The sequence below is a fragment of the Podarcis vaucheri genome (genome assembly GCF_965113315.1).
Source record: "Podarcis vaucheri genome assembly, chromosome: 10".
NCBI lineage: Eukaryota > Metazoa > Chordata > Lepidosauria > Squamata > Lacertidae > Podarcis > Podarcis vaucheri.
The window spans coordinates 23,789,998-23,817,931 of NC_138748.1; the positions used below are offsets into that span (position 1 = coordinate 23,789,998).

Here is a 27,934-nt window from a genome sequence, read left to right on the forward strand (position 1 = left end):
AGAACATAATTGATTCCTATCAGTAGAAAGCACAGATGGCTTTGTGAAATGTGATCCAATTTTTAAAAAACAAGGGTCAATTTTAAAACAGGGGGGCAGGGGGGCAGGTAGACCATGATAAGTATCTCTCTTTTAGAGATAAAATATACAGGCCATGGGGAGTGTCGGAACTTTCCTTCAAGTTAAATTTGAGTGGTCCAATCATGGCCAGTTTAGGAGGCAGTTCCTTTACTGCAGACCTGCTGAAGTCTACCCTTGCCTGGCTTCACTCAGCCGATCTAAATCAGCTGTACTTGCCTTCAGCTGTGCAATCAGCAACAGGTATCCCACCCTGTACGTTTGGCCCTGCCCAAACGTAAGTGGGCAGCACATGTGCATGTCCTTGCTGTGGAGTTATTTGGTCGCTGGGGCCGGGGAGGAATTTGCCTGCAGACAAATTGGGCTGGTTTGGAGGGTTGACCTACCTTACAGCAGCTGCCCCAATTTGCTGGCTTTGGGAGAATCATTAGTCTAAACAGAGGGGTGGGAAAGGAGCCCTACCCTCCTCTTCCTGATGAAAGTATCAGAGTACCTTGGCAAAGGGGCCCAAGGTGAAGGATTCTAATGACCCATAGAACTCCTCAAATGGCATCCTGGAGGGATTGCCCATATTTGATGTGCACCACATGGGGATCCTCAACCCAGGATCAACTCTGATGAAGTCATCAGGCAGTTGATTTAGGATACATACCCAGTGCCTATGCCAGAGCCTACTGACACCTGTAATCAATAATGTTGCAGCCATTTCAATCCCAAGACATTGCCATGTTGTTGCATTGCTTCCCACACCCCTACCCCACTGGCCTTTGGCTCTCTGAGATTGATATGTCATTACTAATTAGTAAAACATTGAAATGTGGTCCTGTTTTAGTACTGCAAAAACAGCAGCATATGCCTCACAACACCTGACAGTTCTGTTCATCCAGAGTGGATTACAGATGGGAAAGTATCCATACAGTTGGATGGGACCACGAGGGTCATCTAGTCCAATGTGGGGCCCGAACCCTGAGATTAAGAGTTTCATGCTCTACCAGCTGACCTACCCCAGGCCTTCATTCTCAAGTCATGGGAAGCATCTATTGACCTGAAGTCTGTGTGGACGTTGGTGCACTTGTCTTTGAGTGCTACAGAGCCACAGAGCTGAGACTTATGCTAGTGCTGTTCCAAAAGCTCTCTTCCAAATTCTGGACAGTTTTCTACCCCTATGGAAGAGTCTTAACTACCAGGAATGACCAGAATTTTGTTGTTTAGTCGTTTAGTCGTGTCCGACTCTTCGTGACCCCATGGACCAGAGCACGCCAGGCACTTCTGTCCTCCACTGCCTCCCGCAGTTTGATCAAACTCATGCTAGTAGCTTCAAGAACACCATCCAACCATCTCATTCTCTGTCGTCCCCTTCTCCTTGTGCCCTCCATCTTTCCCAACATCAGGGTCTTTTCCAGGGAGTCCTCTCTTCTCATGAGGTGGCCAAAGTATTGGAGCCTCAGCTTCACAATCTGTCCTTCCAGTGAGCACTCAGGGCTGATTTCCTTCAGAATGGAGAGGTTTGATCTTCTTGCAGTCCATGGGACTCTCAAGAGTCTCCTCCAGCACCATAATTCAAAAGCATCAATTCTTCGGCGATCAGCCTTCTTTATGGTCCAGCTCTCACTTCCATACATCACTACTGGGAAAACCATGGCTTTTACTATACGGACCTTTGTTGGCAAGGTGATGTCTCTGCTTTTTAAGATGTTGTCTAGGTTTGCCATCGCCTTTCTCCCAAGGAGCAGGCGTCTTTTAATTTCGTAACTGCTGTCACCATCTGCAGTGATCATGGAGCCCAAGAAAGTAAAATCTCTCACTGCCTCCATTTCTTCCCCATCTATTTGCCAGGAGGTGATGGGCCCAGTGGCCATGATCTTCGTTTTTTTGATGTTGAGCTTCAGACCATATTTTGCGCTCTCCTCTTTCACCCTCATTAAAAGGTTCTTTAATTCCTCTTCACTTTCTGCCATCAAGGTTGTGTCATCTGCATATCTGAGGTTGTTGATATTTCTTCCGGCAATCTTAATTCCGGCTTGGGATTCATCCAGCCCAGCCTTTCGCATGATGAATTCTGCATATAAGTTAAATAAGCAGGGAGACAATATACAGCCTTGCCGTACTCCTTTCCCAATTTGGAACCAATCAGTTGTTCCATATCCAGTTCTAACTGTAGCTTCTTGTCCCACATAGAGATTTCGCAGGAGACAGATGACCAGAATACCAAATCCTAAAAGCAAGACAGAGAAACCTTACAACAGCAAACTGTAAATAAAATGCCTCAGGCACTGAGCTGCTTTTCATGAGATGGTAAGCCAAACGATGGCTAACTGAGACTAAAACTTGGCCACAGCTCATGATTAATGAGGAGAGAGCTGAAGCAAGTGTCCTGGTTTGGACAACACAGTAAGCCAAACCTTGACTTAGCTTAGTACAGTGTTTCAGTAAAAAGGACCAGGGAGAAGCAAAGCACCTGTGGACTCCTCTCTGGAAGCCCACACATTTATCTAGCTTTGGTAAACCACAGAACCAGGTATTCTAATCTACCTTTCTCTAACCACTTAGCAAACTGTTCTTTCCACTCTGCATTGCCTCAAGAAGTCACCTTCCACTGACCATAGGAAAGCAAAACTAGTAATCCTCCTCTCCTGCTATCAGGAAGCAATTGCCCATTTCTACCTCTCTAGGCAGCTGCTGATCTCTTCCATCTGTCATATTCTGCTCTGAAGCCTTAGAAAATATTTATCTTGGGTAGCTTGTGTAGGCAAATGATCTCTATCGATAGAATGACATTTATGAAGTCCAGACAACCTTTTACTAAGGGAACCTAGGGCTGGGGAAATGGGCTGACAGGGAAATGTTTCAAAGCATCCCTGTCTTCCACCATCATTCTACAAAGGAGAGCTAGCTAACCTAGGTGGGTGCCAGCTAGTTGGATGTGCTCTGAGAAACATCTACATTGGGACCCAAGCTCTTCTGCTGGCACAAAGGCAGGTCCATCACATTCTTGACCAGTTGTGGAAAGGTCCACATTCACAGATGTCCTGCTGCTGTTTGGGGAGCAGGAGGGGGCATTCCTGGGGCAGCTGAGGATCCACAGCAGAATCCTCAGTTCCTTGACCTGCCTCCAAGAGGCACCTTCAGCTGTGCCAATCCTTGAAGTGACATATTTCCCTCCCATTGACTGGCATGGAAGGGGGGAAAGAACAAATAAAGTTATATAAAAAAGGAGCCCCCACCTCTCACTCAGACCACAGTGAGCCAGCAGGACATGGGAAGCTTTGACATAGAGTTTGCCCCTCCACACCAAGGGATCGTTGACACTGCAATCCTATGCATGCCTTTTTAGAAGCATAATGAGACTATGCAATTGCAACCTTGGTGAGTGTAATTGCATTTGTTCCTGCTTGTCAAAGTTCCATCTCACTTTCCTCCTATCCTTTGGTTGTTTCATTCGCTGCTGGAATTGAGATGGGGGGGGGATGCCCCTGAAGGGAAGAGCTTGTCTATGTGTGTGTTGCCTTTTCGTATTTTGCTTGTGAAGTGCCATATGCACCGATGGTGCTAAAGAAACAATATTTTTACAGCCTTTCCAACAGATAAAAGTTCCAAGGCCCACATTTCCCTAGCACAAAGTTGGGGGAGGATATTGTCAGTGAAGATTTAACATGGAAAACTCCTATAATATTGGCAAAGCTATTTTCCGGTATTTCAGGAAATACCAAAATGTTTGTTTCTCTCCCTACACAGTCAGTTACACTGTTGCCTAACACTTTGAATAACATCTGTGTTTGCAGCAGTTAAAGAGGCAAGTATGTTTTATCAGAGCTATTATACCTTTTTAATTTTTTATTTTTAAAAACCCACATTGATATCTAGTCCAGTGCTAAACAGCATTTTACTGTATTAACATGACAATTTATAGGACTGGGAAACAGAACCCCAATACAGGTTGAGTGATACTTCTTGAATCATTGATCTAAATAAAATCCATTTCTAGTTCCTGTGCTGGAGTAAGTAGAGAGAGTAGTATTTGACCAAAGGCAGATGCACACTATACATTTAAAGCACACCTGATGTGCATTACTTCTCCCAAAGAATAATGGGAACTGCAGTTCCCCTCTTCTCAGAACTACAATTCATAGCACCCTTATCAAACTATGTCTGCCAGGATTCTTTAGAGGAAGGAACATGCTTTAAATGTATGGTTTGGATCTGCCCTAATTCATACTTAAGAGAACTATTAAAATCACTTCACTGCCCATAAAGACTGTCCTGCAGAATTAAGCTGAAGGCCCATCTAGCTGAGTATTCTGGTCAGTTAGATGCCGGAGAAAAGCTCTCATGGGTATATCTGCAGAAGTCCATCCCCACCCCTGGCATTGTCTGTCCGAAGAATCTTCCCTACATCACTGCTTCTGCACATGGTGACTGTTATGAAAGAGCTTGAACTTTTTGCTGCTGTTTGTTTTCTATCTGTAAAGCATGTTTTCAGATGATCCTGTGCGTGCTTACTGTAAAGTAAAGGTAAAGGGACCCCTGACCGTTAGGTCCAGTCACGGACGACTCTGAGGTTGCAGTGCTCATCTTGCTTTACTGGCCGAGGGAGCCGGTGTACAGCTTCTGGGTCATGTGGCCAGCATGACTAAGCCGCTTCTGGCGAACCAGAGCAGCGTACAGAAACGCCGTTTACCTTCCTGCTGGAGCAGTACCTATGTATCTACCGTACTTGCACTTTGATGTGCTTTCGAACTGCTAGGTTGGCAGGAGCAGGGACCGAGCAATGGGAGCTCACCCCATCGTGGAGATTCAAACTGCCGACCTTTTAATCGGCAAGCCCTAGGCTCTGTGGTTTAGACCACAGCGAAATCCCATTAAATTCAAGCTTACTCCCCAAGTTTCAGCCTAAATATCACAAAAGATACAGAGTCACCCACTTGTCATTCACAGAATACTGTTTTAATGGCTGCCACACAAATCTCCGTGTATGCAATTGTGCCAGGACTCAATACAGAGAGTAACTGGGGGTGGGGGCACATTTTTACTAAATGATATTTTGAAGAAAAAATATTGAAGAAAAAAGAGCCTTTGCTTCTTACAGCCAAGTCCTGGGGGCGGGGGCAGGAATTAACCATAATCTTTGTAATCACATTTATTTGGAAACCAATCTCACTAGTGTTAATTTTCCTATTTCATTACAAAGGTTGAACATGTTTTTCTTTTTTCTTTTTGACATGTTCTTTATATAGAAAACTACCTATTGCACAATTTTAATGGTGCATAATTTGAAAGGTACAATTTACACCTGCTTTGTACATACACAATGAAATGCATCAATCCTGCAAATGCCTGGTAACCTGAACATTTGCCTAAAGTTACCCAATTTAGAAGATGGATTCTCTGCCTCCTGTGACAATCTGGACTCTGGACAGCCTTTGATTTTGTTAATGGGGTACATAGGGACAATATTTTTGACCTGAGCTTTGTTGTGTTTTCAAAGCACCAGCCCCAAAGATTTGGATAGAAGGAGTATCCTATAATTTGTCCTTGGGCGCTGCCTTGCTCTTCAGGCCTAACTCCTGATTCAAGATGGACAGCCCTGCCAAGAAGACATGATGTCTAATCCTTGCTTCTTACATCATTTTCCTGATCTCAAACAGCTTTCCCTATGGGACAAAGAGCAACTGGGGTGAGAGAGGTGTTGGGGTGTTATATATCCCCTCCTCCCAAGCCACTTCTCCAATACAATGGGTGGGGGGCTGCTTAAAATAATATATGCATGAGAACCACTTCAATACCTTCCAATGTCTTGTTTTGTTTGGTCCCAAGAAATTTTTATTTACTGTTGGGAAAAAAACAATATAGCACAACATGAGTGGTGTCTAGAAAGAACGTGAGGCTGGCTATGTTTTACAGAGCACTTGTTCTACAGAATTTGGGATGTTTCTATCATGACAGAAATTATTTACTATATTCATGTCAGGAAAGGACGTATTATAACAAGGTACTCTTATTATTATAACATTTTGAAATGATGCTCTATGAGCCCATCAGATATTGTGCTTTGTTGCAATAGACATATAGTTTATCAACCTTTATCATGTTTATATAATTCTCTCTATTAGTAATGTTTCGGGGAAAACATTATGCTTATGGGGACAGCATGGCAGCAGCAGCACAGCAGATATCATTAAGCTCAGAAGAACCACAAGGTTTACAGATGTATTTAACAATATTTAGAATTGGCAACACAGAGAAGAACAAAAACCCAAATAACTCAGTGACTGAGCACTTGAGTATGGTCAATGGCTATGGAATGTTGAATTTCCTTTATGGTGGTGGGACATAAAAATAAGAGGTAGAATGGAAGAGAGTATATTGGAAGATAGCATGGCTGGAAGCCTGAACAGGTGAACACCACACTGCAACATTTTATTGCACTCACATATTTCAGTTTCACAAGTTTTATTCCATTGCCTGCACTACCAAAAGGCTGCTTGCTTTCTCTTTCTGCTGCCTCGTTTCCTACGAATCCCTAAAAATTAGGCTCGTGTTGGATCAAACTCTACATAACACTGACAATGCTTTCTGAATCACTCAAGTATGTTTTAGGGTAAATGGAGGCAATATGTCTTTGTGTGTGAGAGCTGTATTGATATGGGGCTGTCTGTTTAGCCCATTTTAGTGTTGACTAAGTTCTAAAATCTTCCTGGAGTTTTTAACTGTGTACTGACAAATGTATTTTTTACTGACGGTCGAATAAAATGATTGACTTGACTGTGTGTGAGAGAGATAGGAGGAGGCAGCATTTCACTGCAAGCACTGTGGAACTTCACATTGCTCCTCTCCAATATGTACAGCTGCCTTGTCTATATCCTGTTAATGTTTTTACAACTATTAACTTTTTTGTTGCAGGAAAAAGCACTTCAAAAGATGCAAACTACTTTGGGTTATTAAAACTGGATTAGGCAGCAACCTCTAATGGCAAACTGGTGGAATTGCATTCCTATTCTAGACAGCGGAGTTATAATTTACTTAGCATGTGGAAAGGCCAGTTCTGAAAAATGAATATATTGAGATGGGCAACCTGTTGCAAAAAAAAATAAGAACAATCTTCCCACGTGATCCTACACTCTTCCTCATGGCTTCTGTGTTCCTATTTTGGAGTGTTGTAGGATAAAGCCATCAGGAAGTAGCAGTGTAAGAACTGACCAATGGTTACATTCCATTCCTAAACTCTCAGTAGCATCACGTTAAAAAAAAATCCCAGCAGTAACCCACAACTGGATCTTCCTCCAGTAATTTTAACTTTGTAAAGAATGAGCTTGCTATACACATTCTCTGTTGTAAAGGCACAACTGTCATGGACTGATTGGACACAGAAGAATGGTGGGAGGCACCAGCTGGGGACAAAGGCTCAGAGCCTGGAGATTGGTGGTGGGACAATCTTGAGTGGTAAGAGGGAGAAGCCTGGGAGGAGGAGATGTCAGAAGAGGTGAGCAGGGAGAGTCGGTGGCAGAGAGAATTCCAGAATTAGAATCAGAGGTGGAAGCTAAGACAAACTCTCATCCCTACTGGTCTCCAAGGACCAGAAGAGGTATGAAGAGGGAGGAGCAAAGACAGACACATTGGCATAGTCTCAGACTGCTTGGGAAGGATGGGTGTATGTGAGGAAGAGACTTAGGCAGCTGTGGGTAGGTGGGAACTTTTAGTCTCAACTGCCTCATGGGGCAATATCTAATGAGAAGAGTTGCTGTGCACATTTGCCTAGCACTCCTGAGCCAACATTGTTTCCCCTAATAAAGAGTTAACTCACTCCATGTGATTTATTGCTGACCTCCTCCTGGCACCTGCTCCAGACACAACTTTCAGGGTGTGATTTGTTTGGCATTGTGATCATGTCAAGCTAGACCACACGGTGAATGGACATGTATCAGAAATCCCATTCTATGATTTTATTTTAAAAAATGGAAGTGAATGATCCATATGTGGCTTTTATCATATTAACTTGGAAGCCAATCCAAATTCACCTGGGCCTTATCCTTCTGTAAGCTACCAGGTGCTTCCTCCATTCCAGAAGTCTGTTAACTCCGACGCCCCCCTTTCATGCCCACACACCTGGATGGCAGTGATTCTCCAGTGCCACAGGGATGACTAGTAACCCCACAGTACCATGTTCTGGAGGCTGTTGACCTTGAAAGAGAGTGAAAAATGAATGGTGTGCTAATAGACAGGACATATATAGTGGCTTTTCTTATCCTCCTCTTTGGTTTTGTAAGAGCAACAAACTACCGGGTTATTTAATGGTATTTTAGGTGAAAATATCCTCCCCTACTCTCTTGAAACATTATCCCCCCCCCCAGTGCAGTTCTCCAGTGAGCATTCTGGCCACTGTTTTGACCTCTGTTCTTTTAAGCATCAAGATATGCACCCAGGCCAAAAAAGCACCCACTCAAGTTCTCCAGGGAGAGTTTAATCAAGGGAAGTTACTGTTGCAGTTGTTGAGGAATGCTGTTCTAAATGGCCTGTGTGAGAGAAATAAAAGGAGTTTGTCCTACAGATTATGTGTGGAAGACAGCCTAGTGGAGGCTGTGAAATATGAAGCGCAGATGTACAAAGAAGCCAAGTATGAAGGGCATTAATTACCGAATGATTCATAGCTCTGGCAACTGGGTGGCAGGACCTCGGCTGAGGCTAAGCAATGTAGACTGACATTTATTAACCATATTTCCTACCCCCCCCACACTTAGGACAGGGATGCCCAACTTCTGTATTCTTGTGGGGGCCATCATACTCTCCAGATGTTACGTTGTGGAGTGAGGGAGAGAACTGACCTTCACAATCGTGGACCTCAGGCACTTGAGCATATCTAGGGCCTTTACATACAATGAATCAGTCAATGTGGTGCCCACAAGTTGTTGGACTGCAACTCTAATCATCCTTGACCATTGTCCATGCTGGTTGTAGCTGGTAGGAACTGTAGTCCAACAACAGTTAGAAGGCAACACACTGGCTACCTCGATGTACAGAATCTAAAGAGAGATGTGTAGCATTTTTGCTTTTCCTTATGAATGAAGCTGTGAGCAAGCGACTTTTACATTTCACGCAAGAGGTTCTGTATATTAGTTAGTTTTACAAATCTCATCACAAAGCATTTTAATAGTCAAAAAAAGTGTGCGTGGCTGACCCAACTTCCTTGAATCCAGTGCCAATCTCCTTACAGAATCTGTTTCCTGAACACTGGAGACTTGTGGGCTAACATCCAACAAAATGGGCTTACGCATGCCTTACTCTGTGTTGGATTTTGGCCACGGTGCCTAAATTGCAATTATTTGCTTATTTACAAGTGTGCAAGCAAATGCTTAAAGCAGCAACACAACCACTAATCCTGTGTCAGATTTCCCCCACAAAGGAAGTTACCCGTTTTAGCGAAACCTTTGGCTGACTCTCTCTCTCTCTCTCTCTCTCTCTCTCTCTCTCCTCCTCCTCCCCTTTGCATCCAAACAGCAACAAATTGTTTCACTGTCCTTTCCACCAGCTGAAGTTTGTGATTACCCAAGACTTAAAATAATTTTCCAACCCATCATAGAACTTTTTTTGTTTAAGCCATGAAAATTCATCAGGTGGTGGCTTACATAAAAGCATTGCAATGGCTATTAGCCATGATGGCTGTGCTCTGCATCCTGTCAGAGGCAGTAAGGTAAAGGTAAAGGGACCCCTGACCATTAAGTCCAGTCATGGCCGACTCTGGGGTTGTGGCGCTCATCTCGCTTTATTGGCCGAGGGAGCCGGCATACAGCTTCCAGGTCATGCGGCCAGCATGACTAAGCCGCTTGTGGCGAACCAGAGCAGCGCACGGAAACGCCGTTTACCTTCCGCCGGAGCGGTACCTATTTATCTACTTGCACTTTGACATGCTTTCGAACTGCTAGGTTGGCAGGAGCAGGGATCAAGCAATGGGAGCTCACCCCGTTGCGGGGATTCGAACCGCCGACCTTCTGATCGGCAAGTCCTAGGCTCTGTGGTTTAACCCACAGCACCACCCACATCCCTGTCAGAGGCAGTAGTGCTTCCAAATACCAATTGCAGGAAACTGTGCTTGTGCTTAGGTTCTGCTTGCAGGCTTTCCACTGGCATCTGGTTGGCTGCCCTGAGAACAGGATGCTGAACTAGTGGCTGATCCACCAAGCTCCTCTTATGTTCAAAAGTTTCCACTGGCAAAAATATAAAACAAAACAAAACTCATAATATATACAGTACTTGGGAGCATTGACACTTAGCTGAAGTCCTGAAGTGATGCATCTCACTAGACATGCTTGCTGTGGGAACAGGAAGGGCACTATTTGCATATGTAATGCAGAATGTAGGCAGCAAGCATGTTGCTGTTGTGCCTTGGCATGTAACTGCTCCCAAGGAGCAGTTGTCCTTTGGGTGTCCTGACTTGACTTCAGCTACAAAAGCTGAGGTTGCTGAACAGACTCTTGGACTGGAGTAATGTTTAGTGGGTTGTGTTGGTGGTGGGGACTACTGACGTTATCAATATTAATTCTTTGTATATTGATTTTATATTTTATTATTTATGTGGAAATTGTTCAGTTTGTGTACATTTTGACGTTGTCTTTATTGCTTATGACTCCTGTTATGCTTGTAATTGTTATGATTTAGATTCTGCGAAATAACGTTTTTAAAAACTTGGCGTTCTTTTTTTCCCCTTTGCTCCCCCTTCCTTTTATGCAGAGCTGCAAATCAGTGCATTGTTTTAGCATGATATCTGCATTTTTTCTGTACCCTTTAGGTTTTGTCAGATCATAAATGAAAACAAACACGTGCACACACATACACACACAGAGAGAAACCTGTGCCTGAAATCATTGCACAATTCTGTGGGACTAAGGAGCAGTCATATAAAAACAAGGACCAGTAATCCCTGTTCTTAATTTCTGAAGCAGGGGTAGCTAACATGGTTTCATTGGCAATATAGTTCAACAACATCTGGAGGACACAGCGTTGATTCCCCTCATTCCCCTACTTTAGAAGGTGGCTACCTCATGTTTTGAGGTTTTGTGTTCTGGGTTTATTCTGTGAGCTGCCCTGAGACCTCTGGGTATAGGGTGGAATATAAATTCAATAAATAAATAAATGTTCTAAAGGGTGAGGCACCAAGGCTCAGCCCAGTCTGAGCATCCTGTCCTCTGTCAAGCAAGCTTTTCTTGGTGTTGTGTGTGTGTGTGTGTGTGTGAGAGAGAGAGAGAGAGAGAGAGAGTGTGAGAGAGAGAGAGAGAGAGAGAGGAATGTGGTCTGTGCATCATCATAGGCTCAACATATTGCTCAACATATAGCCTAAGTGCTGATGCTTGCAATAAACTTCTAGGATGATGTTTTGGTGAGCCACGGGTTCTTGCTCAAATCACACCTTGTCTAATTATATTTACCCTAAAGGGGAAAGGCAAGCCAAAGGAGAAACGCAGAGGCAGAGAACAAGGTGGCAGAAGTTTTGTGTTTTTAGTTCCAGTTTCACAATGCAGCCTTAAATAACCCAGTGTGTTTTCAGGCTATTGCCTTTACATAAGTGTGCACGTGTGGGCTTTAAAGAGAAGTCCTACCCTGCTAATGAAGGGTGTGTGCTTTGCTGGGGCAGGCCAGCAGAAGAAAGCAGCATGGAAGGCAGCACAGGTTCCTGTTGCAGAGAGACCAGCCCTTCCCTTCCTCTCTCACTCTCTTTTCCAATCAGGATGTGCTGCCTACACAAGCTCCCAACCTCAGCCTTTCAGCAAATAGGTTTCCTGTCCCAAGTGCAGCTGGAAAACTGTACAAACAAGAGATCAGGCAGGAAAAAAAGCCCAGCCAGATTATCTCAAAGCGGGGGAGACAAATACTGGCTAAAAACAAATAAACCATCCAAACCAAAACCACAAAAAGGTGGGGTAGTCTGACCAGCCTTCATCTGTTATTATAATGATGTGGGTTTTTTTGCCTCAATCTGGCTTCTGATCTGGAAGCCCTCTGTTAATCCCCGGTGCTTATATAGCAGTGCAGGTAAGGAATTCTGCATGTGCTCAGTGGTACTGTGGCCAACTCCAGCCTGGAAGCCCGGAGGAAAACATGATTTTATTAATGATGGGACAGAGCACACTCCAAGCAGGGTGGGTTTAGAAACGGCTTAAAAGGTAAATGGACCCCTGACCATTAGGTCCAGTCGTGGCTGACTCTGGGGTTGTGGCGCTCATCTCACTTTATTGGCCGAGGGAGCCGGCGTACAGCTTCTGGGTCGTGTAGCCGGCATGACTAAGCCGCTTCTGGCGAACCAGAGCAGTGCACGGAAATGCCATTTACCTTTCCGCAGGAGTGGTACCTATTGATCTACTTGCATTTTGACGTGCTTTCGGACTGCTAGGTTGGCAGGAGCAGGGACCAAGCAACGGGAGCTCACCCGTCGCAGGGATTTGAACCGCCGACCTTCCAATCTGTGGTTTAACCCACAGCACCACCTGCCCTTATCACTCACTATGCATAGCATACATAAGAAACGAGTGGCGTGGCTGAAAGTAAACACGGAAGCTCTTCCTTCAAAGCAGTTTCAAAAACTTTTGCCAATGCAGCACAGGGAGCTCCTGTTAGAAGTGGGGAGAAGAGACACTCGGAAGTGCCTGCAAACTCTTTGGAGCCAGGCAGGGCATGGGTGGCGATTCTGGTGGCAAAGTAAACCTTGCCATAGAAATCAGCTGGCCGGAGAACCGGAAGGAATCAGTCCTTCAAGGTGCATCCTCTATCCTGATGATAGGGACACGCTCTGCCGGCAGGGATGCGTCTGCCTTCATTTCTGGAGCTTGTGGGATGTAAACAAGAGGGCTGGTCTGTCATCTCTCGAAAGCGGGGCGAGCCAGCCTCCTCCTCCTCCCCAGCGGCAGCAGCAACGGAAGGGTGGAGGTGATGACAGGGAAGAAAGAGCAGAGCCATTGCGAGGGAGCGCCTATTCGGCAGAATACGGCCGCCTCCGAAGCTCTGGCGAGCAACTGCAAACTTCAAACCAAAACTCCGACCGGCGACCTCGCTCCCTTTCTCGCTCCGCTTCGCGCGCCAGACCCTCTCCGCTCGGCTCCTCCGCCTTCGCAAGCGCCGCCAGCAGCAGCAGCAGCGAGAGACCGGCCGCTGAGGGAAGGAGGCGCCGCCGCCGCCGGGTTTCCCGCCATGGGTCTGGATGCGGAGCCGGCGGACCCGGCGCTGCAGTGCCGGCTGTGCGGCCTGGTGCTGGAGGAGCCGCTGTCGACGCCGTGCGGCCACGTCTTCTGCGCCGGCTGCCTGCTGCCCTGGGCGGCGCGGCGTCGGCTGTGCCCCTTGCGCTGCCGGCCCATCTCCCGCCAGGAGCTGCACCGGGGGGCGCCGCGGAGGACCCTCGTGCTGCGCCTGCCCGCCCAGTGCGACTCCCGGGCGCGCGGCGGCTGCCGACGGCGCGTGCCGCTCCACCAGCTGGCGGCGCACGTCGAGGGCTGCGCCGACGCGCCGGGCAGGTGCCGCCGTCGCGAGGCGCTGCACATGCGCGGCGGCGGCGAAGGACCGCAAGAGCAGCAGCAACAGGACGACGAGGAGGAGGAGGAAGGCTTTGGCGCCGGCGACGAGGGCAGCGCGAGCCGCAGAAGTAGCAGCGCTTTGCGCGGGAGGTCTGGCGGCGCCGGGCTGCAGCAGCGGCGGCGCGAGAGCGAGTGGGCGCTGCTCGGCCAGCTGGCGGCGCTGCAGAGCGACGTGCAGCTGGCGGCGCTCCGCTACAAGCAGAAGTTCAGCCAGTACGTCCGTCACCTCAGCGGCAGGCACGACGGCCCCGAGGTGAGCAGGGGCGCTGTTTGTTAGGGGGGGGGGGGTTAGGCTGCGCGTTCCTGGCGGAGCAAAGGGCCCTTTAGGGGTAGACTTTCCTTCCTTCCTCTCAGGCAATGAATAGCGCGCTGGGATGGTGGAGGTTGCAGCCCCCCCGAGGGCGCCGGGTTGGGGGAGGCTGTAGCGGACTGTCGTGGGCGCTGTGCCTTCTGCCAAGCGCCAGGTGGAGTCGACACTCAGCGGCTGCATCAGTTTTGCTGACGCGGGGAGGTTCGCAGGTGAGACGGGTCGGCGAAAGGACGCCTTCGTATTCAGAGGCAGTGGATCTCTGAAAGGTAGGAACCAGGATAGGGGGCAATGGCAGGGTAGGACTGTCGCCTTCCTGCTCAGCTTGTGTTCGGGCTTCTTGGAAATAGCTGGCTGGGCTGCCAAGGTGGCTGTTGTGGGAAGATGGATGACTATTTTTGTCCCATCCACTAAAGCTCTTTGAGGAAGAAGATGGCTCACTTGGTAGAGCCTGACTCGTGAGCTTGGGGCACCGTTGCCAAGTTGAATAAAATATGGGGTCCCCTGCCTTATCGATCACATGATGGGGTGCACCCACGCCATTTGAAGGTCAGTGCCCATCAACTTGGGGGGGGGGGCTCAACTTATTGGAGTGAAGGATTCAAGCCCCATGTTGGCCAAAAGATTCCTGCGTTACAGGGGGTTGGACTAGATGACCCTTGTGGTCCCTTCCAGCTCTACAATTCTAAGAGGTGACCTGCAGGTCTGCCCTGTTCCTCAGCAGCTCACCTTGGTGAAGTAACTCTTGTCAACCGCTTCTCAGCTTGCTCCTCGATAACTGGTGGTGCTTAATTTGTTTTATAAGGGGGATCTGGTTTGAGGTTTTTACTCCCCGTCACCTGAAGGCCAGCAGGTGCAGCATGCATAAAGAGGAGAGCTTGCAACCCAACAGGCCTAAGCCTTGTTGCTGCAGGGTTTAATCCTGAACTAGGGCTTGCAAGGACTTGGCTCCAGAAGTTGCTGTCAGTGCCTGAGGCTTGCAAAGTGGTGCATCTGAGTTTATGATGATGTTCTTTCTCTAATCTCAGTGTCAGGAATGTACCTGGTTCATAAAATGTCACTTGTTGGAAGGCTGGAGTCTTGATATAGTTTCGGAAGGTGAGTGTTGAAAATGCCTCCAACTCAGGACAGTATAAGAATTGTGGAAGAAATTGACTTTGGTTACATTGCTGATAGATGCACTCTTTCTTATTCGTTCGGAGCTGGTATTTCAACAGATGCTGGGTGCTGTAGTCTTGTTTTTTTGAAATCAAACCTTTTTCTTTGGGTGAATTGCTTTCCTTGTGTTGCTTTTTCGCAGCATTGCTAATCTTTGTCCCATAAATTGGTGGTTCAGTTTGGGTCTCAGCAGTGCTTTTTTGGTAAAATACTGTTGTAATAATAATGATGATGATGATGATGATGATGATGATGATGATGTGCTGGATCCCATATCTTGATAAAAGCGACATGGGTGCTAGTCTATAATAGGCATGGGCAGCAAAAATAGAGGTGTCAGTGCCATCACAAAAAGCATGGACTGCTAGCATCTCAAAACTAGGGATGCTGTTATGGAAAAAGCTAAGAGGAATACTTCTGGCTTGGAACACATCTTATATACAGATCAGAGACTCTGAACAAAGGCAATGCCTGTGCCGGCCCTCCCCCTTTTCCCCCAGAGGGTCTTCTCAGCCTGATTGTATGCCGTGAGCCTTGTTTCCAGGAGGTACAACCAGTGGCAGTGGTACCTCTTAAGCTGAGTTGTTGTCATGGGACTTGTGAAATGAAGGGCATTTCTTTTTGATTTCCACTGAGTTCTTGATTCTGTAATAGACAGATCTCAACTGTGCAGCTATGCAATAGCATTTTCCTGCACAAGCAAAGGCACAGGGAATAGAATCAGATTCATGGAGCTCTGCTGTCACTTGCTGTTTATCAAAAGGCAACTTGTACACTTAAGTTTTTGTTTTTGTACTAGGGCAAGTCTTTAATTTTGACTGTCAGTAGCCCTTTCGTGCTTTGGGTGTTCTTGAAAAGCTAGACTTTTAAATGACTTAAAATGATGGAAACGGCTCCTAAATGCTCCATCAGTTTCTTTTTTTAAAATTTGGGAGGAGAGAGAAATCTTGTAGAAAGATGCAGGTAGTAATGTAGGGAAAAGGTACAAACTTGAGTTGCATCTTTATTTACACCCCACCTCTAAAAGTTGGAAATTGCACATGTCATCTCATAATGTAGCCTGCTGATTTAAGAGTACTTTAGTATGTGTGGTGAATAAACAATGCATTTGCAGTGAATATTGTGTTGAATTTTGTCTAGACCATTGGAAAAAATGCAAAAGTAGGAGAGTAGGACATGGCAAAGCTGATGGCAGATATGTGTATCAATCATTCAAGACAGCAGATTGTTTTATTGGGATACTAATTAGTTTGGTTTCTTTGGATGTTATTTAGTAACTTGGTCATATTTATTAATTTCAGTGTGTCTGCCCTGAGTAAAACTTTGTTGAATACTACCCAGAGTTGCTAATAATAATGATAATGACGATTTATTTAAACCTCACCCATCTGGCTGCGTTGTCCCAGCCACTCTGCTAAACTGTTGCTTTGTATGTTATTTAAAAGCTGGAGAATGACAGGTGTCTTTTGGTTCAGCAAACAGCAGTTTGTTGTTGCACTTCTAATAGTCTGATACTTTGCATATTACACAGTTCAATGTCCCTTGCTTCCAGGTTCCCTATTACTTCAGTTGTACAATCTAAAGATGATCTCCTCATCTGATGGAAGGCATCTATCAGTGGAAAGAGGAAGATGTCATTCTAAAATGATTCTCCTTTGCCTCTACAGGCCTCCGTGCTGCCCCTCCTCTCAAAATCTTCTCCGGAGGCACAGATTGGATATCATCGCCCTTTTTGTTAAGCCTGAGAGCATGATTTCTGCATTGAATAATTTGCTTTTGATTAAATAAACAAGCGGATTAAGACGACTTTACACAGGCTTGTTGTGCATGACAGCCCTTGATTTAATTTCTTGTGTCTTCATTCTTTATTTATCTTTAAGTTTGGAAGGTCCTTAGGGACTCCTAAAAATGTTATTTGCTGCTGAGTGGTGATTTAAGCTCCACTCAGAGTTTTGTGCGATGCTGCTTACTTTTGAGACACAACAACCAGCAGGAATGATCTGAACTGCTTTGCTCTCTTCATAACTAGCATTATTCATTGACCTTTATGATACCATAGGGTTGTTAGATGTTGTAATTCTTTGACTTAATAACACAACTGTCACTGCAGCTTCTTTACAATATATAATTACTGAAATATGTATTTATTAATTAGATTTCTATACCACCCTTCATCTGAGGGTCACAGGGTGCACGTGTGTGTGTGTACAGACACACACACACAAACACAAACACAAACACAGAGCCATAGTAACAAACAAAAACAATATTCCCCAAGTTTAAAAAGCCATAGATGATTTAATTAGCCAAAGGCCTAGAAGAAGAGGAATGCAGAGAGCATTCCACAAATGGGGAGCCACCACAGAAAAGGCCGATTCTTGTGTTCCTGGAAACTATGATCCTCAGAGAAACTACTCATTCACTCAATAACACAGTGTTCTGTGTTGTTGTTTCTAAAATAAATTTGTTTTTATTTTAGCACTTCTTATGTGCATTCTTTGCCTTAAAGGGGCTCCTGAATTAAAACAGATAAACCAAGTAGAGAAAGTATGCAATGAAAACACCACTGTACAAATGTGTGTTGTTATTATTATCATCTGTATCAAACATAAGTTTAAACCATTTGTTTATAAGTGCCTCACATATATATATAGTACTGTGCTGTGTGGCAAACAACAGCCCAAAGATTGTTGAAACTGAGTGAACAGAAGTTATGCTGGCACTGAACTACTAAATTGGCATAATCATGTATTTTTTAAAAAATAAAAAATTGTCCAGTAGCACCTTAGAGACCAACTAAGTTTGTTCTTGGTATGAGCTTTCATGTGCATGCACACTTTTTCAGATACGGTTGATGGACTTCCATTTCATGTGGCTCAGTATGGTACCTTCCATGGTTCTAGATTCAGGTAGGTAGCCGTGTTGGTCTGACGCAGTAGAAATATATAAAAAAAATATAAAAAATTGTATCTGAAGAAGTGTGCGTGCACATGAAAGCACATACCAAGAACAAACTTAGTTGGTCTCTAAGGTGCTACTGGACAATTTTTATTTTTATTTTTATATATTTCTACTGCGTCAGACCAACACGGCTACCTACTTGAATCTAGAACCATGCATTTCAAAGAGATTTTCCCCATCTCTCACCATGTTTAAAATAGCATCATGTTAATAGCCATAAAAATTCTGAACATTGTAATAGTTCTTTGCGCTTATTTGTCATACTTATTTGACTGCTAATGAATATGGAGCCGATATCTTAAGTGATAATGACAAAACAATTGCACCGAATTACTTACTAATCACTTATCTCATTAGTATAGTACCTGCATTTCATTCAGAAGTACTTTTTCTCTGACTATCCTAGTACCGAACACAACTTTTTTTTTTTAATAAAATTTTTTATTGGTTTTACAAGAGTTTTTATAACAAACAAACATAAAAGAAAAACAGACAAACAAACAAATATAATTTCAAAATGTCCTTTCATAAACTTCTTTCCTCGGACTTCCCCATACCTCCCCTTTCTGCATCCTCGTGTCCAAATTTTATAGCAACTTATAAATGTTTTTTCCCATCCTAATTCATCATAGTCCTTTCTTAATCTAATCTTATATTACTGCAACCCTTTCTCTCTGTAAAATCTCGACATTCTAAACTTCATCAAGTTTATAATAGTTCTTAAGATAAATCTTAAATTTCTTCCAGTCTTCTTCCGCAGTCTCCTTTCCCTGGTCACGAATTCTGCTCGTCATTTCCGCCAATGTCATATAGTCAATCACTTTCATCTGCCATTCTTCCAAGGTGGGTAAATCTTGTGTCTTCCAATACTTTGCGATCAGTATTCTTGCTGCTGTTGTTGCATACATGAAAAAAGTTCTATCCTTTTTTGGCACCAATTGGCCGACAATGCCCAAGAGAAAGGCCTCTGGTTTCTTAAGGAAGGTATATTTAAATACCTTTTTCATTTCATTATATATCATCTCCCAGAAAACCTTAATCTTCGGGCATGTCCACCAAAGGTGATAAAAAGTACCTTCAGTTTCCTTACATTTCCAACATTTGTTATCAGGCAAATGGTAAATTTTTGCTAGCTTAACTGGGGTCATGTACCACCTATAGACCATTTTCATCACATTTTCCTTTAAAGCACTACATGCCGTAAATTTAATTCCAGTGTTCCACAACCTTTCCCAGTCAGCAGACATAATATTATGACCAATGTCCTGTGCCCACTTAATCATAACTGATTTAACTGTTTCGTCTTGTGTATTCCATTTCAACAGCAAGTTATACATTCTTGACAAATTCTTAGTATTGGGTTCTAACAATTCTGTCTCAAGTTTTGATTTTTCCACCTGGAAGCCAATTTTCCTGTCTTGTTTAAAAACCTCCATTATTTGATAATAGTGGAGCCAATCTTGTACTTTGGGTTTTAGTTTTTCATGGCTCTTTAATTTCAGTTTCTCTCCAGTTTCTCTCCAGTACCGAACACAACTGAATTCAAAATGTTGTCCTGTATGAGGTCTGTTTTCTCAACTGCTCCTTGCAGTGAGATGTTTTGTGTCATGTAAATGTAGTTTCACCATGGAGATTGGACACTGTGGTGTTTTGTCTCCAGGCTGTTGCCAAAGTTCCAGATATTGGCACGTAGAAAAACCACATGGGAGAGATTGAGCTGGTACACATAAACCGTTTGACCTACAGAATATCCATCATGTGGAATAAATTTGAAAGACTCACTTCTCAAAATAGGATCTCCTGGAGATCTCAAGCGAGGTTTTAAATGGTTTGATTTATAAAGCCGCAGTAGGATATTGTTAAGTAGGTTTTATAAGTAGTCTTTTTTTTGTCTTTCTTTCTAGGAAAGAGAGTCTCAGATCTTAACCATCATGCTACACAGAGAAAACAATACCCTGGGATTTAATATTGTTGGAGGACAAGCTAACCAGGTAAACAGAAAAGGTTGATGCAGTGCCATGAGAATTGTGCTTATTATGCCTGGTGGCAAGTTAAAAGAATGTTGGGAAGGGTGTAATGGACTAGAAGGGATGTGGGTGGTGCTGTGGTCTAAACCACTGAGCCTCTTGGGCTTGCCGATCAGAAGGTTGGTGGTTCAAATCCGTGCGACAGGGTGAGCTCCCGTTGCTCTGTCCCAGCTCCTGCCAACCTAGCAATTTGAAGGCACGCCAATGCAAGTAGATAAATAGGTACCGCTGCGGCAGAAAGGTAAATGGCGTTTCCATGCGCTTTAGTTTCTGTCACGGTGTTCTGTTGCTCCAGAAGCGGTTTAGTCATGCTGGCCACATGACCTGGAAAGCTGTCTGTGGACAAATGCTGACTCCCTTGGCCTGAAAGTGAAAAGTTAAGGCCTGATTGGACTTAACCGTCCGGTGGTCCTTTACCTTTACCTAATGGACTGGGATGACAGTAGGTCGAACTGCCGGACACATATTTGGATGTTCAGTCTTGTAGGAATGGTGCATCCAAACTACTGTGCAAAGGGTTAATCCTGTAGCATATAATCTTGTGATGTCATCTATGCAGTGAGGTAGTTTTTTTCAGTTGTGCTGTAGTATAGAATCTTGTGATGTCATATGCATACTGAGGCAATCCCCCCCCCCCCGTTAGTTCAGTTATCAACTGTGTGTGTGTTTTAACTGTGAGAGCAGCAAGTGTGTTGTGTTATGCTGCTACCTGCCTCAGAGCCAATCTGTAAATATCAGTCAGTTTCAGATACAAATTCATGGAAATATGTTTCAGTAACATAAGTAACACCTGCCTCTCTTGTATATTCAATTTGACAAGAGCAAGTAACAGTAAGTAAAAGTCGCCTGTTGTTTTTAAACTTTAAAAGCAAGCATTGTGTGGGTTTTCTAGGAGAAAAGAGAACCGTTAAAAAGGGTCAAACGACCCAGGGCAACCTCCGCACAACTCTGTAAAGTATAATTGCCACAAGTCTATCACTCTCCCAGAGATTAGGAAGCCACAGGTCCATGGTTTGTCTGTTTCCCCTCCCTCTCAAAGTGCACTGTTCTTCCATATCCTACTGTTGCATTTTTCCATTTGGGTCTGTGTAGGACTTAAATCTCTCAGTGATGGCCAAAACCATCCTTGAGCATTGCTTATATACTTAAGCAAGTGCCCTTCTGCCATTATTCTCTTGACTGAAGAATAATGCATGGCGAGGCCTATGTGTGAAACATTTATGTGACCATGTGTTGTATTAAAGCAATACAAAAGCAGCACTCAGAGACAGATAAGGATATTCTCATCCTCAGAGGTTTAGTGATTCCAGTCTCCTTTGAATAAAAACAACTGTAGGCCCCTAAATGTTCAACTAATGTTTATTTTCAAGGGTAATACAAGCAGAGACATTTTGACAAGTGACACCCCTCAAGAAAAACAATGCCTTTTATTTTAAAGCTGTTTCCTCTTAAAGATTCTTACTGGTCAATGTCTGTTGTAAAGTGTGGCCTGTTTCAAATAGCTAAACTAAGATCTGAACATTGACTCTGAAATGGATTCCCTTGCGCAACCACGTAAAAAAGTTGGCAAGGGCTGTCAGTTTGATTCACAGCTCTTCTGTGTGGTTGTGTTTGAAAAAACTGGTGTATCTCATCTGGATATTTGCAGGATTTAGGGAGCAATCCTGTAGTCAAGAATCTAGCATTAACTGGTGTGGAGTTGTACCAGATGCAACTCCCATTCAGTATCTAGGCTGCCAGCTGAGCTGGCCCAAGCAGGTCAGAGGGAAAACAAGCCTACAAAAAAGAGTTTGATTTACACTACACTTTTTACCATGTCACATGACAGAGCTGAACAGAATTAGGATCCAACTTAAGTCCCCGCTTCCTGCTCTTGCTCCAGAACACCCTATTTGGGAGCTGAGCTGGCTGAAGTAGGATTGGGGTCTTAATGCTGGGAGAACCAAAGATGTCAGAACTTGCCACAGAATTGTCCCCTTAGGTTTTTTTAATGTTTTATAAAAATATGCCTTTTAAAATGTGTATGTTCAACTCTAGGGCAATCAGGAAGGAATTTATGTGTCCAGAATTGTGGAAAATGGGCCTGCTGACCAAGCAGATGGTATGCAAATGAATGACCGGATCCTAGAGGTAAGAGTAGTTCTTCTTCTTCTTCTTTGGTGATCATTCATAGCCAAGTAATATTGTCTTCCATGAACACGGTTTTAAAAGTGAGTCTGTAAGTGACTGTGGAGGCCAATTCTGGATCCACATGTCCTTCCACAGTGGGGACATAGGTTTCCAGGGGGGAGCTGATCATGATGAGGTTTTGCCAACTGTGCCTTCCTCTTAGCATGTTTCTCCCTTTCGTCCTGAGTTCGAGTATCTTCAAAACCCATGACACCTTTGGTAAAGGCTGTTCTCCAATTGGAGCACTTGCAGGCCAGTGTTTCCCAGTTGTTGGTGTTTATACTACATTATTTTTTTATTTGCCTTGAGAGAGTCTTTGAACGTCTTTTCTTGACCACCAGCATTGTGCTTACCATTTTAAAGTTCAGAATAGAGTAGTTGCTTTGGAAGACAATAATCAGACATCTCCACAACATGACCAGTCCAACGAAGTTGATGTTGAAGAATCATCGCTTTGATACTGGTGATCTTTGCTTCTTTCTGTACACTGGCTTTAGTTTGACTGTCTTCCCAAGTGATGTGTAAAACTTTTCGGAGACACCATTGATGTAATCTTTCGAGGAGTTGGAGATGGTGTTTATAAGTGGTCCATGTTTCACAAGCATACAGTAAGGTTGATAGTACAATAGCTTTGTAAACATGCATTTTGGTTTCCCTGCAAATGTCCCCGCCCTTAAACACTTTGCACTTCAATCGGAAGAAAGCTGTACTCGCAGAGCTCAGGTGACGCTTGATTTCGGCACCATTATGATACCACCGTAATGGGTTTAATAACAGGTGGAGACAAATCAGCGTATAGAGGGGAGGTCCAAAAAATATCTACATGGTGCCTAGGGAACAACTTGCACCTTAATATCAGCAAGACAAAGGAGATGGTGTTGGACTTTCGGAGGAAGAGAGGAGAACTAGCCCTGCTGTACATCGGGGAGGGCTGTGTGGAGAGAGTGTCTTCCTTTAAATTCCTAGGAGTTTATCTCAGTGAAGACCTTACTTGGAAAATCAATACAACCCAGGTGGTTAAGAAAGCCCAACAGAGACTCCATCTCCTCAGGTTCTTGCGAAAGAACTATGTCAATCAACATTTGATGATCTCCTTCTACCGCTCAACAATACAAAGTGTCCTTTCATACTGCATCACAGTGTGGTATGCTGGTTTGACATCAACTGATAGGAAGTGCCTACAGAGGGTGGTAAATACAGCACAAGATATTATGGGCTGTCCTGTGAATCCACTGGATGACATTGCGGAAGAACGTTGCCTCAGGAGAGTGAGGAAAATTCTCAGGGATGATTCACACCCTGGCCGGCACTTTCTTGATCTCCTGCTCTCTGGCAAAAGATATAGAAGCATGATTAGTCGCACCAACAGGGTAAAGAACAGCTTCTATCCATGGGCTGTTAGGCTGCTGAATGAAAAGATAACAACAGGGCAACTGACTTTCGGGTTTGGTGAGCGTACGTCAGTAAATGAGGGGAATTAAGACTAAGAGAGCTGAGAGGGGGGGTGCTTGTGTAATCTCACTGTATACAAGTTGTACAAGTGACAATAAAGTATAAATATCAATGTCTGCCCTTGTGGAAAGATAACTGCCCAGGTAGGAGAAGTGACTGACATTTTCCAACGTTACACCATTGAGTTGTATATGTGACACTGCAGAGGGGTTATTTTGTGCTTGTTGGTGCAGCACTTTGGTTTTTGGGATGTTGAGCGATAGGCCAAGCTTTTAGCCTGCTCAGATTAAAGAGCTTTCCATCTGTTCGATATATGATTTCTACTCCGGAGGGGAGTTTCCCTTTGACAAAGTGTAGGATCATGGCTACAAACATGAGTCTGACAAAACTGCGGGAGGTAGTGGAAGATAGGGGTGCCTGGCGTGCTCTGGTCCATGGGGTCACGAAGAGTCGGACACGACTAAACGACTAAACAAGAACAACAGGATCATGGCAATGAAAATAATAGAGTTGGGGCAATAAGGCAACCCTGTTTTACCCCTGATCCCACTGTGAATGGTTCATTTTGAGAGCCATTATTATCTGTGATTGTTGCTGTCGTATTATCATGGAGGAGCCAAAGGATGTTCACAAATTTATCTGGGCAGCCAATTTTCAGAAGGACAGTCCACAGGGCATTATGATTTACAGTGTCAAAGGCCTTAGTCAGGTCAGTAAATGTCATATGCAGGGGCTGGTTTTGCTCTATGCTTTTTCCTTGAAGCTGCCGGGCTGTGAAAATCATATCCACTGTCCCCTAGAAGGTCTAAACCATTTTGGAATATTTGCTTTCTTTGCTTACTAGAGTACTAGTGAAAATAATAACATTGTACAATAACATTGTAGCAAATCAATGTTAAAATGTTATGGTTGAATGTGTGCTAGTAATATGAAGTCTGAGAACTTTTTTTTTTTTTTTTTTACCTTTATTAAATTCCAACAGTTAAAAAACATATATACATCTTCCATAAAAAACAAAAACAAAAAGCAAAAATAAGAATATACAAACCAAATTTAAGTTCCTTACTGCTTAAATACGCAAACCTTATACAGATCCATTACATTATTTGACTTCCCACCACCACGTCGAGAGCCATAACTCAACAATATATTCAGCAGTGTCTTCATCCAATCGTTATTGCTACATCGCGGTTTTTATATCATACCAACTGAGACTTTAACATTTCCCAAAATCGATTCCATGTATGAGAGAAATTTATTCCAATCGTTAATAAATTTATTGTTTCTTTGTTGCCTGATCTTCTGAGTCATCATTGCTATGTCCATGTATTCAATTAGATTATTCTGCCAATCACTAATCGTTGGAATGTTAAGTGTTTTCCAACTCTGAGCTAACAGTATCCTTGCGGATACTGTTGCATAATGGAAGAGGGTTTGATCTTCTTTTTTAATTTCTTCTCCCACCATTCCTAAAAGGAATGCCTCGGCCTTTTTAGGAAATGTGTATTTTAGGATCTTTTTTAACTCATCGTAAACCAATCCCCAAAACCTTTTTACTTCTTCACAGGCCCACCACATATGAAAGAAATCTCCCTCTTTCTTCTTACACTTCCAGCACGTCTTTTCCCCGGTTTTATACATTTTGGCTAATTTTATTGGGGTGATGTACCACCTGTACATCATCTTCCCCATGTTTTCTCGGATTCTGACGCAAGCTGAAAATTTCATGTCTTTAGTCCAAAGTTTTGTCCATCTTTCATATTCTAGGGGGTATCCTAAATCTATGGCCCATTTAATCATAACATCTTTGATTTCCTCATCCATTGTATCCCACTCTAATAGCTGGTCGTACATTTTAGATAGGAGTTTAGACTTTCCTTCTATTATTTCTAGTTGGAATTTAGATTTGTTCTTGCTCATTCCGACTTTTTTATGTTCCCTCCAGACAGCATTGATTTGGTGATATTGTATCCATCCCTTTAATTTATCTTTTAATTCTTCATAGGGTCTAATTTCCCATCCTTTATCCGATTTTCTTAGGAGGTCAGCATATGTCCACCTTTTACCTTCCATGTTTAGTTTCTTAATTACTAAAATATCAACGGGTGACAGCCACCATGGGGTATCTTTTTCTACTAGTCTTTTACACCTATTCCACACCTCCAACAGCGCTCCTCTTATAATGTGGTTAGAGAATCCTTTGTGTACTTTCCCCTTATCCTGCCATAGGTACCCATGCCACCCAAATCTAGCATCGAAACCCTCCAAATCCAATAATTCGGTATTGTCCAAAACTATCCATTCTTTGGTCCAACAAAGGCATGAAGCCTCGTAATATAGTTGCAGGTTAGGGACCGCAAACCCTCCTCTGTCCCTCCTGTCAGTGAGCAACTTATATTTAATTCTGGCCCTTTTGCCCTGCCAGATAAATCTGGAGAGGGTCCTCTGCCAGTCTTTGAACATTGTTGTACCCCTGAGTACTGGGATATTTTGGAATAGGAATATCATTTTTGGAAGGATACTCATTTTAATGGCAGCCATTCTCCCCTCCCAAGAGAGTTTTAATCTGCTCCAGCTTTCCAAATCTCTTTTACACTCTCTCCAAGTTCTATTGTAATTATCTTCCACCAGATTTATATTTTTTGGGGTGATCCAGATACCCAGGTATTTAACCTTTTTTGATACCATTATCCCGGATTCCAACTCGATTTTATTTTTTACTTGTTCATCTACGTTTTTTACCAACATCTTCGTTTTAGTTCTGTTCAATCTAAAACCAGATAGTCTACCGAACGCTTCCATTAACTCAATCACTGTGTTAATGCCTTTTGCGGGGTCTTCTAATGAAATTACTAAATCGTCGGCATAAGCCTTGACTTTGTACTCTTTTGTGCCTATTCTAATCCCTCTTATCTCCGATGTTTCTCTTATCTTGTTTAGTATAACTTCCAAAACCAAGATAAATAACAAGGGTGATAAAGGGCACCCCTGTCTTGTACCTTTGGTAATCTTAAATGAGTTAGTCAGGTTACTATTAATAATTAGTTTCGCTCTCTGATCTGAATAGATCGATTTTATACCTTTTAGGAATGGCCCTCTTATTCCTACCTTCTCCATACACTTTATAATGAAGTGCCAGGATACATTATCGAAGGCCTTTTCGGCATCTATAAAGACTAAGGCTGCGGGGATATCGATTCTGATATCTAAGTATTCAATTATATTAATTATATGTCTTACATTATCTTTAATCTGCCTGCCGGGCAGAAATCCGGCTTGATCTCTGTGGATCGCTCTATTCAAGTATTTTTTTAATCTGCTCGCCATTATTCCTGCAAAGATCTTATAGTCAACATTGAGCAGTGATATTGGTCTATAGTTCTTTATGTCGAGCGTATCCGAATCTAATTTAGGAATTACCGTAATATATGCCTCTCTCCATGAGTCAGGTATTTCCCCCTCCTGTAGAATATTGTTCATTACATTACACAGGACCGGAGCCAGACGTTCCTCTAGGGTTTTATAATATTTTTGAGACAGGCCATCCGGGCCTGGAGCCTTCCCCGGTTTCATTTTTTTAATAGTAGTCCTGACCTCTTCCACCGTTATTGGTTCATTTAAAAGTGCCTTTTCATCTTCTAATAATTGTTCACCTCTACTACTTTCCAAGTACCTTCCTATCTCATTTAAATCTTCATCTTCCTTTTTTTTATATAGGTTTTCGTAATACTGGAGGAACTTTTCCTTTATCTCATTAGGGTCATCTATTGTTTGAGTTTCCAATTTAATTTTATTGATCACTCTCTGTTTTTTCCTTTTCCTCAGTTGCCACGCTAGTAATTTACCTGTTTTATTTGCCGATTCGAAATATTTCTGTTTCATCATTTTTATTCCCCATTCTATTTCTTGATTTATCAGTGTTGAGTATTGGGTTTGTAATAATTTACCGAGTTGTTTAGCCTTCTCATCTCCAGGGTTTTTTTGTTAATTTTCTCTCTACTTCTTTTAGTTGTTTAACTATTTCGTCCTTTTTGGCCTCTCTCAAGTTCTTTCTATATTTATTCTGTTGGATCAAGAAGCCTCTGAGTATTGCTTTACTTGCATCCCAGACCACATCAATTTTTGTTCCTTTGTTCAGATTTTGATCAAAATATTCTTTCAAGGTGTTCTTAGCCTTATCGATAACCTCATCCTGTTCCAATAAATAATCGTTCATTCTCCATCTGTAA

General features: G+C 43.4%; 1 protein-coding gene across 2 annotated transcripts in view; it reads left to right on the plus strand.

The window, feature by feature from the left end:
• Positions 1-13,251: 13,251 nt before the first annotated feature.
• PDZRN4 (PDZ domain containing ring finger 4) overlaps positions 13,252-27,934 on the plus strand; it is a gene marked incomplete at its 5' end in the record, with an annotated part of 229,183 nt that continues 214,500 nt past the window's right edge. Inside the window, 3 exons of one of the 2 annotated variants that reach the window (XM_082239554.1) lie at positions 13,252-13,884; positions 19,962-20,048; positions 22,122-22,214. In XM_082239554.1, the coding sequence (XP_082095680.1) occupies positions 13,252-13,884; positions 19,962-20,048; positions 22,122-22,214 (813 nt within the window). Of the gene's footprint in view, positions 13,885-19,961; positions 20,049-20,748; positions 20,916-22,121; positions 22,215-27,934 lie in introns of those variants that run through there. The other variant, XM_082239556.1, reaches the window with a different exon arrangement.